Raw genomic sequence first — 12654 nt, 5'->3', positions numbered from 1 at the left:
ACTGTGTTCCCATAATCCAGCCAGCTGCTGCCAGTTGCAAAGCCCTCCCAGGGCCAACTGTTCTTGCCAGGGACAGGAATAACCTGTGGGGGTAGTTTGTGATGAAAGATTTAAACCACTTCCCTTGATGATTAGGTCTCATCCAGATCGCCTCAAAGTATCTTCAGCTGCATAGCACAGATTTATGCCCTGGTCCTGAAAAGATTTACGTGTGTGCTTGAGTTCTTTGCAGCCAAGTAGTCCTCCTGATCAAACAATGCGAAGCATGTGCTGACTCCTTTACAAGATCAGGGCCTTGGATAGGATTTGGAATCCAGGTGGATAATTTCTGGCCTGCCTTTCCAGCCAGAACGTTGCCCTTTATAGAAGGTAATTTAGATGAAACAAGGAAAGGGTCATTGGAAATTGGTCCCCAAAGACACAATGTCGATCTTAAAAAAAAAAAAAAATCAGGACAAGGCGGCAATTAGAAACTGAGTGAGAATGTCCTAGAAAGCAAGCTATTAGGGTAAATCTCCTTCAAAGCAGAGCGGATGGATCAACAATGGCAGCTTGGTTTTTTTTTTCCCCTTGTTCTCTATGAAGCTATAAATTAGGCTTCATGTTAATAAAAAACAATGTTGAAGCAGCACATTCCAACTGAATCGTCTGAGTGGTTCTAATTAGCCACGTTACTCTGAACGCTGCACTTGTCATATTCTCCCATGCTACGGATTTTGAGGAATATTCATCATCAAGGGATAGGAACGCTAGCCAACGCTAGCCAGTTGTGTGTTGTTGGTTTACAGAAGCTGGCGTGCTTGATCCGTGTTAGCCAGATGGGCTTCAAGGCTCAGACGGGCCATCTTTAAAAAATCCTAGTACTTCACTAGAAGTACTTCACCAACTATGTCTGTCACCAATTAAAAAAAGAATCAGTGCAGCAAGACAGTGAGAGACTGGATGCGTAGCACAAAGCGGGGACCGAGTGCTCAGAGGGAAACCTTGCCGTTCTGGGAAGTGCTGCAGGATCTTCCATTCCTGTGTGCAGCAGATAAAATCTAAAGACCTTACATCTCAGAAAACCTTTAAAAAATCAAGTGATTTAGAAGACTGAGCCTTACAATGAAACAATGGGTTTTGGACTGCCCAAGTCACTTCTGAAAGTTTTCTTTGAGATTCCTAGGCCACTTAAACAATTAAAAAACTTACCCCTGATCTCAAAGTCCCCATCATGCTAAACACTGTAGGTATCCACTTATATACTACAGGTTTCCCTCGCTTTATGCGGTACATGCATTCCTGGACAACTGCGCATAACTCTTTGCATGCCTGCTATTACTGTTTATGTGCTATTAGAATTATCTAACAGATGTAAAATCTCCCAGCTCTGTGAAGCTTACAGTCTTATTACATGACAGACAGGGCATGTGTGTGCATGTGTGTGTGTGCGCGCGCGCGCGCGTGTGTGCATGTTTTGGAAAATGGGATACAACCCAAAACAAGGGATATCTCACACAAAATTACCTAGAATTTGTGAAGAATACAATGAATGTTATTCGGTGAGCTGTGAAATAGGCGTATATGATACGTTATATTTTAGATTTGATTACACTTGGGCATTGTTCCTTCAGGCAGTATCTATTTAAAGTCATAATTGTGACATGACATGGCTTCTCTTTGATGTCTCACAACAACCATGCATAAACTATGCCTCTAGGAAGCAAATACGAGCAAATAACAATTGAATATTATATTATTGAACATTGTACTTTGGGACAAAGGAGTATGTTTAGCCATCCATATCCTGTACCAAAATATGTTTTTTACGGTTTATGAGTACAAGGAAAATGATGTGAAATCTCTAGAATGATATATAAAAGGTAACATGAAGTGAGGATGAAGCCTCAGTTCAGTGGGGAATGTTTGCATCTCCTGTATATCTTTGAAATATTTGGCGCTGTGAAGCTAATGGGATCAGTTAAGTGAGAATCATTCAAAGGGCATAGCTAGATGGCACAATTCCAAAATAGCAATTAAATGGGCGAATGCCTGAAAAACAATAAAAGGAGGTTAATTTGCATCAGGCCTGACAATCTGTAAGGGAAATGCAATTAATTCCAGATAGCTCCTTTCTTCTTTTGTCATCCCCTTCCTATGATGATGACAAGCTTATATTGCTGTTGGATCCCTTATACATGCAATTGGATTAACGGCAACTCACGTTGAAAAATATTTCAATGTATATAAACAGAAGCCTATATAAATGTAGGAGAGAGAAAACCAAGACGGGTGGAGAAGAATCTCCAAGAATTTATATCTTTTTGATAAATGTGTGATCATAACTCTTCTGGCTGGCAGAGGAGATGAAAGATGCTCAAAAACAGAGAGGAGCTACCGATTTCTTCAGTTTCTGCCTGGGGCCGAACGTTCAGTCTCGGTTGGTTTTCCAATGAAAGAATTTTGCACAGTCAGTGAAAGTTAATTTAGAAGGTACCCTTTTCACAGGAGAAAACTTGGCAATGAGGAGAAGGAACACAGCAAGGCAGAACAATGGGGTTCATACTGCAGCATGCTGGAAGATACAGGAGAAATAGGACTAGGTCCCCTGCCAGAATAAGTGGGGTAAATTCACTGGATTTAATCCAAAGCCTGCTAACATTAACAGAAACAACCCCAGAACTCTCCGCTGAAGGGGGATGGATTTGAGGTCACAGAGGCAGTCAGGTGTCCGGGGCGGCAGGACACGGATGGGGTAGCAGTGACTTCTGACTACCACTGTGCTGCAGCAAGACTGTGTGGATGCAGTGGCAGCTGCTATTCCACCCCCATCACCCTCCCAAAGTTGGTCCCCACCCCTTGTTATGCTACGGCAGGTACACTTAGGAAAAAATTACATACAGACAAGTGCAAGACAGCAATAAAAAATATTTGGGCCAAAGCCATCCTTTCTTCTGGACTTTGAGCGCCTTTTATCAAAGTAAAACAACCGGATGTATTTTGGGGTAGGAGGAAAAAAATCTGCTGGAACAGTTAAAGGAAAATATTGATCACGGTAACCTGGAACGTGAAAAGCTAAGACTAAAGGAATAGTGTTTCGATGGACCAAAATGCATGGAAAAACTCTGACACAAGGTAGATGCATCTTTCTGAAAAGATACTACAATATCATCACAACTTCCAGAAACAAAACACCTTTTGGTTGTGCTTGAGTTGTCATTCTGACCGAAGCGGAAGGAGCCCGGCCCTTAACAACTAGGGGCCTTCAGTGGATGGATGTTTTATGGAGTGAGGTTGCAGCACTGAGCCTGCGCCTTTCTTCACATGTTGTCTATGTTTGGAAAAGTACCTGGGCAAGATTCACCGAGGTCTCGATTAAAATGATGTGCACTTCAGTTCAGAGAATCCCAACCCCAACCAAAAAAGACTTGGCTAGAGTCTTAAAATCTTTCATTCCAACTATTATGAATTCTCTTGCCCCAGTTTAAATGCTCAGTGAAGCTGGGGTTGCACCTACTTTGTGCTGCTGGGAGACGCGCAGTAGCCACATCAGACTGATGAATCTGGCTCCCTGTCTCCTAAGAATCATTTTTTTGCACTGAGCTTGTACAGTTGTTCCAGTTTCTCAGACATGCCGGTACGAGCGTGATTATCTTGTTTATTCTGCTGCTCATTTGTATCCTAACTCAGCATCTATTTGCAACCATTTGGATGCTAAACTACAACTCTGACATAATACAAGAGAATAAAAGGGGAATTTAAAATGAAGATGGGTACAAAGTGAATTCTGACAGACAGCCAGCATTTCAGTGTGCCAAGAATGATAGAAAAAAAGGATTTATTAAATGAGATGACACCTGGCTTAGAAAAGCAGCAACTATGAGGAAAAGATCCAGTGAACAGGTAGGGCCCATTCTCTTACTACATGAATTTTCTACTGAAATAACTTCACTGACTAATAAGAAAATGCCCTAAATTGACTAAGTAAAGAGAAGAATCAGACTTAATGTTTAGGGCTTAAGTGGAACAACCATTATAACAGCTGGTTTATAGGATGTGTATAATTTATCTCTGCTGAACATGCCCCAGCTGGGCAACTGTGCAGCCTTTATCATTGTGACACCATCTGTCACCCCTTGCATTCCCTCGTGTTATGACGGTCTTCCCTAGAAGTCCCCACGCAAATCAGGAAAGCTCTTCCTCTAGGTGCTATGCACATGCATCGTAACAGGTCCTGCCCTAGAGACCTCATCTTCTAACCAGACTAAACAAAGCGCTGTTGCAGGGTGTGGGGTGGAAGAGCAGGGGTGGAGAAAGGAAGTAGTATCACCTTTGTTATACGGATGGGAAACAGTGGGAGAAAAAGATAGTGACTTGCCTGTCATCATATACAAAATTACAAAAATCATAAGTAATAAATCTGCTGAGTACTTTAACAATGTACTTTAACCATCCTTCATCCTGTTGTTTGAACTTCTTGTTATATCATGTGTGAGAGTAGCTGGCCAGCTCTCTGGCACACAGATAATACATAATATATCATCTCTGTGGGGTACTTAGTAGGTTTTTGGTGCTGAAAGATATTAGCAGTAGATATGAAATGCTGCTAAGGGCATACGTGCAATTACTGGGTTGAGAAGAAGATGAGAGGACGAGTCCCTGTCTCTCGCTCTTCATTTTTCATGTTCGGTTTACATAAAAGTTGGTGCATCTCAGGAAAGAGACGCTCTGACCTCCGCACCCCTCCCCTAGGTGTTTCTTTTGTTAACGTGGTAGATTTAGACAAGATTGTACAAGATGCCGGTGTCAAGATGCCACAACATCAGTGTTTGATCTATGCATTTAACTTCAGATAACAGTAGAGGAGTCTATTTAGTTAAGCTTATTGTACCAATTTGTCTTCCCTTCTGGCTGGCCAGCTTAAAATGGCTTGCCCAGCTAGTGCCTTACCAAACATAATAGATTAACACTGTAGCTATGACCAGGACCGTACAACATACAGGATGCTCATGGTCACTGAGCCCTATGTAGAACCAGAAAAATGCAGTTTTAGATTTGTTTGCTTTTGCGGTTCCTCTGTGAGATTGCCATAACATAAAGCAGGGAATATGACTATATACTGAATATCACATGAATATAGCATAGCTAACCTGTTCTGTTGTGGCTCTTGAATCTTAGCATAACACTATGTTATGAAAGAGTTAAGCAAAATGGAAATCATCCATATTGTATCTCCAACAGATGAAAAAAGCTTAACATCTGGATTGCAAACATACTTGATTGGTTTATGACTTCTGGGAAGTGTGCTTAATGTACAGAATGGCTTTAGGTCTTAAATCTGCCTTTGTAACCTGAGAGCTTCCTATTGAATATACATCTGATTATGTTGGGGAGTAAAGCAATCCATCAGTAATTACCCAATCAGTATACCCAATCAATTACCCAATTACTCAAAAGCCACATTTCATAGAGTAGTATAGGACAACTGAGATTTTATTAAATCCATGATGTATTCTGAGATCTTTCACAAATGTAGAGAGATGCGTTCAGATAATTATGCTCTCTAAAAATCAGATGGGTGTAAGTTCTGCTCACAGTTTCTCTAAAGTTTCCCCCAGTTATTGAAAAACCACAATGGGAATTTAAATTCCATAAAAGGAATGAATGAGCTTAAAAAGACTGCCCAAACAAAGAAAAACCTATCAAAACACAACCAATACCATTCAACCAATTCTCACTGCACCAAATGGTGTGACAAAGATGATCCTGGATCCACAGAAGTGGTGTTTAAAAATGATCTATTCATTCCAAACTCTTTCTTAACATGGGAGGAAGTAAGCATGTATGTTAGTCATAAGAAAAAGGAGAAGTTATGGAGTTCAATGAAATCTGGGCTGATGTTTTAGGGAAAATTTTTCAAATGCATTTTGTTTTGTTTGAAAAGATTTAGTGCTAAACTTGCAAGCCCCAGGGCTAAAGCTGCACCTGCAGAATATGCAGTGCCCAAGAAACAGGTAATAGCATACAGAAAGCAAGTACTTCAAGAGGCAGGCACTCATCCACATGTTTTCCATATTCAGCTATTTGTCCAGCATGTATATAGGTTCATATGACAGCAGAATTCAGAGACTGGAAGCACCTATTGTATTCTTAAGTCCACGATGTGATCCTCAAGCAAGGGCATGCCTGACACTAAATTAAAGCAAACTTGATCCTAGGCAAAAGGCTAAATAATAAATTTGTGTTAGGCATTAGAATTGGAAGATACAACCCTTGGTACTGCAAGTAGCTTCTGGCTGTGTTTTCCTGGGACATCACGGTTGTGGGTGGCGCTGTGTGAATCCAGAAAAGTGCTCATGGTGCATCTTTTTAAATAAGAAACAAACTTGATTTTACAATATTCACCTTGGGTGGCAGCCTCCTTTATCTGCTTGCCTCAAATGCTTGTTCAAGCCATTTCTCTCTTGTTTGGAAGATTATCAGTGGAAGCAGAACGTGTGCATTCAACAATACCCATGTGCATGTTCATTCCTCTGTACCAGGAGTGTCGCAAAGATGTATTTACATTACTGTTTGAACTGTAAGTGATTGGTTTAATTCTGTTTCCTGTTATCCAGTCATGGAGCACAAAACAATACCTTGAGAGTTAAGCAACTAATTCCACACCATGGATCATGACTGAGAAACATAGCACAGTGGTCACAGGGAATAGTTCAAAAGCTGTTCATAACCTAAATGTTCACTAAAGCCCTCTGGGATAGCAAATAAGATCTTCCATTTCCAATCCACATGTCAGAGGGCTCAGTAGGGGAACAGCTCCATTGATTTCACTGTGACCCTTCAGAGAGAGAAGAATTTTCATGGGAGAAAGTGGCAATGGTTTTAAAATATACAGTATACCCATTTTTCCAGGTTAGTGCTAAATACGTACATTAAACTGTGGCTACTCTTCTAAAGTAAAAGTTCTGTAAGGTTTTCTGTGTGATACATGCACCATAAAGATGATAAAAGAAGCTGCCAAAAATTACGAGTAGTTTTGGCATCTGCCTAATTGAACATCATTTGGCTTCTGGTGGATTATTCGTAATAGAAAGCATTCTTTGCAGGATTGGACCCATCAACTTCTAGGGGCAGATCTTCAGTTGGTTTAAATTTTCATAGTGCAAAAGATCTGTCCTCTACGGTATCGATTAGAACTACATGTACTTCAACTTACAGAACCAAAAAAGACTTTGCTGGAGTCCTAAAATCTATTATTACATTGTCAATTTGTACTAAAAAGCGTTACACTTTGTGGGAAGTCAGCAAATGCTGCAGAAGGTATACAGGTCAAGGAAGATGCGATCACTGCTCATATTGTTTCAGTCTTTTCAGCTTGCAAATTTGGAGGCTGAGGTACAAATAAGTAACAGTTCAAAAATCGAGTGTAAATTTTTATGGTCAGAATTTAAAGACAGTTTAGAGGACACATTTCAGCTGAACTCAAAATATAATGGTTTATTCATAACACTGTTCCATTTAGGTGTTTCCAGCTTCTGAATATTTGTATCTTGTATTTATCTTTGTGAGATAAGAGCGAGATAGCGGTGAAGCCGTAAAAATGAAGTAGATTTTTATCATTATTAAAACACACAGACCTAAAAATAGGTCTTCAAGTCAGGCTTGTTAAATTATACATATACATTCATAACCCGACAATGTTTTCCAGTGTCAGGCTCATCACAACGGTACGTGTTGTGTTATGATGCTGAAAAGCACGACCCAGCAGGTTGACTGACATTCAGAGCCAACAAAGCTTCTTTAGATTTCTCTTCAGTAATTCTCATTTTATAAAACAAAAGTCTACAATACGGCAATGCAAATGACACGATAGGATTTTAATCAAGGCTTTTCATATACCTAAAATACATTTTCAAGAAGAGTTAGAGCAGAATGATTAATGTGGCAATAATTATTTGAAGAATACACTGTCCTTTCTATTTATAAGTGACTAGCTAATATATTTTTTAGATTTATTTGGTCTTTCAATTTATTTGACACATCTTTTTTAAATTTTAGCTTTGTCATTTGTGAATATTCTAATTTCATTGTCAAGTCCTGTTGTCCTGTTGTGATTGGTCAGATGAGTCACCTGGTATCATTTATATTCACTGAATTGGCAGGGTTCAGGATTCAAATACACAAGTCTCCAACTCACAGATGTGAAATTCGCTTTCTAACCACTTGTGCAAGTAAAGTCTGATTGATCAGATGTCTAAAACCAGCCCCAAAAGGCAAAAGTATTGTCACAGCACAGTGGGAACAAATATTAGCAGACAGTTATTTGCCATATTTGCTCCGCTCCCATGAGCTTGTTGTATTCTTCAGTTTTCTACAAGGGTCTGCTGCAGGTCCAGCTGAAGTCAATGTTTCCTATCAGTTTCAAGGGGAACAATTTTAGGCTCCTAATAATGAGATTGCTTAACGAAGAAGGTGAAATCCTGACCCCACTGAAGTCGGTGCTAAAATGACAGTGACTGTAGGGGGCCAACATTTCACTGCAGACATGACAGAGTCAGTCTTGCAAAGTTGTCTTGCCCTGTAGACTCCTGGGAGGTCTGGGCCACCTTATTTTTCATTGAATATGTACTGAGGTCTTTAGACGAAACTTGGAAAGGATCCTGAGGTTTGACTCGCTGTGTTCAGGGGACTTGGGAGTGCTCAGCACATCCTACACAAGCTCAGGATCAGACCCATGCTTTCTAGATGTAATCAGCCAGCAATAATGATAACCACTGGGGCACACCTCGGGGTTCTTTAATGACTTCTAAGACAAAGCATTGCTATTTCTAGTATTGGTATCCTAGGAATATTGATTCAAACTTTTATTGCTCTTCCGTCTACTTATATTTGTATGAAAAGCATTTTTCTTCTTGGGCACTTGTGCAGACTATTACCATGTAACAGGCCTTTCATTTGCAAGAGAAAAATCATCATTACTCTGTAGCTTTATATCAGTTAATCAGAGGGGAAGATTATAACAGCTCAGAGAGTCAGAGGTGCTTGTAGTATGCCACGGCTGCTTTAAGGAGAAAAAAAAAATGTCTACAGTATAACCGCAAGCCTCTGAACTATTGCTGGGCTTGTCTGGACCGAGCTGTCTGTCATTTAGGATAAGCCAGAAAACCAGGTTTGTAAAGTTCATGTGTGCTAAGTTGTGCTGATTGCATTAGGTGCACTGAAGCTGATATGCCAAGTGCATTCCTCTGGAAAGAAAGACTCCAGCACACCCCCACCCCCAAGAGCCAAAAAGAAGCACTAGCAAGGAAAAAATCAACAGCTTTCCTCTAAGCTTCGCTCTTATCTGCTGCCGTTGAGGCTACATGAACTCCCCACAGGCTGGAGTATTAACCAGGCAGCTGAGATGCCTTAGTCCTGTGATGCACTGTGCATGGCATCCCCTCAGATGTATTGATTCCCTACAGCCAGATGCTTAGCGCACTTGGCTGACAGATGTTGTCTCCCTTCTGTGGAGCTTTTGTCTGTTGTGCCAAATCCTCTAAACACCCATGGGTGCCTTCATTATAATAACCACCTCCCCCTTCCCAGGTTGTTTCCAGACAAACCCCCCTGACCGAGGGGGACAAAGCCAGGCTGGCACCATTGTTAGTACTTGGATTGTCATCCCTCTCCCCACCATGACTATTATTCGGATACTCTTATTTATCGAGTTCAGATACTCTCACCCCCCTCCCCACCATGACTATTATTCAGATACTCTTATTTATCAACATCCAATAGTTTCATCCCCCCTCCCCACCATTACTATTATTCAAATACTTTTGCTTATTGAGTTCAGATACTCTCATCCTCCCCTCCCCACCATAACTTATTATTCAGACACTCTTATTTATCGAGATCAGATACTCTCATCCTCCCTCCCCACCATGACTATTATTCAAATAGTCTTATTTATTGAGTTCAAATATTCTCATCGTCCTCTCCCCACCATGACTATTATTCAGATACTCTTATTTATTGACATCAGATACTTTCATCCCCCTCCCCACCATGACTATTATTCAAATACTCTTATTTATTGACATCAGATACTTTCATCCCCCTCCCCACCATTACTATTATTCAAATACTCTTATTTATTGAGTTCAGATACTCTCATCATCCCCCTCCCGATCATGACTGTTATTCGGATACTCTTATTTATCGACATCCAATACTTTCATCCCCCGTCCCCACCATGACTATTATTCAGATACTCTCATTTATTGAGTTCAAATACTTTCATCCCCCTCCCCACCATGACTATTATTCGGATACTCTTATTTATTGAGTTCAAATACTTTCATCCCCCTCCCCACCATGACTATTATTTGGATACTCTTATTTATTGAGTTCAAATACTTTCATCCCCCCTCCCACCATGACTATTATTCGGATACTCTTATTTATTGAGTTCAAATACTTTCATCCCCCCTCCCACCATGACTATTATTCGGATACTCTTATTTATCGACATCCAACACTTCCATCCCCCCTTCCCCACCGTGGCTATTATTCGGATACTCTTATTTATTGAGTTCAGATACTCTCATCGTCCTCTCCCCACCATGACTATTATTCAGATACTCTTATTTATCGACATCCAGCACTTTCATCCCCCTCCCACCATGACTATTATTCGGATACTCTTATTAATTGAGTTCAGATACTCTCATCCCCCTCCGCCCCATGGCTGGTATGTAGATACACTTGTTTAGCCGCCCCTGGGGAGGGCTGCCAGCTCGGAGAGCAGGCCCCCGCCGTACCTGGCTGGCAGGGCCCGACGTGCGCTCCGCACACACGCAGGCAGGCGGAGGGAGACGCCCGGATCGCGCTGCCCCCCCGGCCAGACCCGCAGGCAGCCCCCGGCCCCGTGCAGGGCCAGGCATCCCCTCCGGGGGTCCGGTTCCCATAGCAATCGCGGAGATGCCGGTTGCCACGGCAACAGCAGCATCCTCCTGCCCGCCAGCCCGCCCGCCCGCCCGCGCGGTCCGGCTGCCCCGGGGCTGGCGGGCTCCGCCGGGAAGTTGCATGACTTTCCCCCCGCGGGAGCCGGCCCGCGCCCCGCCGGCCGGCCCGGCTACCTTCGATGCAGCAGATCCGCCAGAGCCCCGAGTGCGTGAGGTCGCCCTTCGCCTTCTTGGGCTGCCCCGGCGCCTCGTCCATGCTCACGTTGGTCCCGTTGCAGATGTGCGCGCTGGAGTAGAGCCAGTAGTCGGTGCCGATGGCGATGGTCATGAGGCTGAAGGCGGCGAAGGCGCCCACCGTGGTCAGCAGCATCTGGACCCCCCGGTCACACCACACCATGGTGCTTCATAGTCCCCCGCCCGGGCTCGGGGGCAGCAACAGGAGCCTTCCCCGCCGGGCTCCGCTCCGCTCCGCTCCGCGGAGGCTCCGCCTTGCACCGGGCAGCGGCCCCCACCTGCCCCCGGGCACAGGCGGGCTGCCCCGTCCCCTCCGCGCTGCCCGCCGCTCGCACGAGCCGCCCGCGCCGCCGGCAGGGACAGACGGACGGACGGACGGACGGAGCAGGGAGGGCGGTGGGTGGGGAAAAGCCAGGGGAGGCTGTGGCTGCTGGAGGACGAGCCTGGGCGGGGGGAGAGGGGAGAGCGCTGCCCCTCACCTGAGCATGCACCGCAGAGGGGGGCTGCACCCCAGGATGCAAGGGGGTGCTTGTGTGCAAGGCGAGGGTGAGCTCTCCTATGGGTCCCTCACGTATGGCAGCACCCTGCCTCCGCAGCAAGAGCGAGGGGGGAATTGTGAAAGGAGCTTGGGGGTGGGTGTGTGCAAGGCGAGGGTGAGCTCTCCTACGGGTTATTCGGGTACGGCAGAACCCTGCCTCCGCACGAAGGGTGGGGGGGGGATTGCAAAAGGAGCTTGGGGGTGGGTGTGTGCAAGGCAAGGGTGAGCACTCCTATGGGTCCCTCACGTACGGCAACACCCTGCCTCCGCAGCAAGGGCGAGGGGGGAATTGCGAAAGGAGCTTGGGGGTGGGTGTGTGCAAGGCAAGGGTGAGCTCTCCAATGAGTTATTCGGGTACGGTAGCACCCTGCCTCTGCAGGAGGGGCAAGGGGGGAATTGCAAAAGGAGCTTGGGGGTGGGTGTGTGCAAGGCAAGGGTGAGCTCTCCTATGGGACCTACGGTATGGTAGGGGTCATTTGGGTACGGTAGCACCCTGCCTCCGCAGGAAGGGCGAGGGGGGAATTGCAAAAAGAGCTTGGGGGTGGTTGTGTGCAAGGCAAGGGTGAGCTCTCCTATGAGTTATTCAGGTACGGTAGCACCCTGCCTCTGCAGGAGGGGCGAGGGGGGAATTGCAAAAGGAGCTTGGGGGTGGTTGTGTGCAAGGCAAGGGTGAGCTCTCCTATGAGTTATTTGGGTACGGTAGCACCCTGCCTCTGCAGGAGGGGCGAGGGGGGAATTGCAAAAGGACCTAGGGGGTGGGTGTGTGCAAGGCAAGGGTGAGCTCTCCTATGGGTTGTTCAGGTACGGTAGCACTCTACCTCTGCAGGAAGGGCAAGGGGGGAATTGCGAAAGGAGCTTGGGGGTGGGTGTGTGGAAGGCAAGGGTGAGCTCTCCTATGGGACCCACTGTGTGGTGGGGGTTGTTTGAGTACAGTAACACCCTGCCTCCGCAGGA

The 12654-nt window shown here is 44.6% G+C and overlaps 1 protein-coding gene across 1 annotated transcript in view; it reads right to left on the bottom strand.

The window, feature by feature from the left end:
• CACNG4 (calcium voltage-gated channel auxiliary subunit gamma 4) overlaps window positions 1–11455 on the bottom strand; it is a 59014-nt gene extending 47559 nt beyond the window's left edge. Inside the window, exon 1 of the mRNA XM_006260268.3 lies at window positions 11103–11455. Coding sequence (XP_006260330.1) covers window positions 11103–11325 — 223 coding nt within the window. The 5' untranslated portion in view covers window positions 11326–11455. The remainder of the gene's footprint in view (window positions 1–11102) is intronic.
• Window positions 11456–12654: the final 1199 nt, after the last annotated feature.

The sequence above is a fragment of the Alligator mississippiensis genome, chromosome 8 (genome assembly GCF_030867095.1).
Source record: "Alligator mississippiensis isolate rAllMis1 chromosome 8, rAllMis1, whole genome shotgun sequence".
Lineage (NCBI taxonomy): Eukaryota > Metazoa > Chordata > Crocodylia > Alligatoridae > Alligator > Alligator mississippiensis.
Note: the sequence above shows the minus strand (reverse complement) of the source record. Positions and strands in the feature narration are given on the sequence as shown.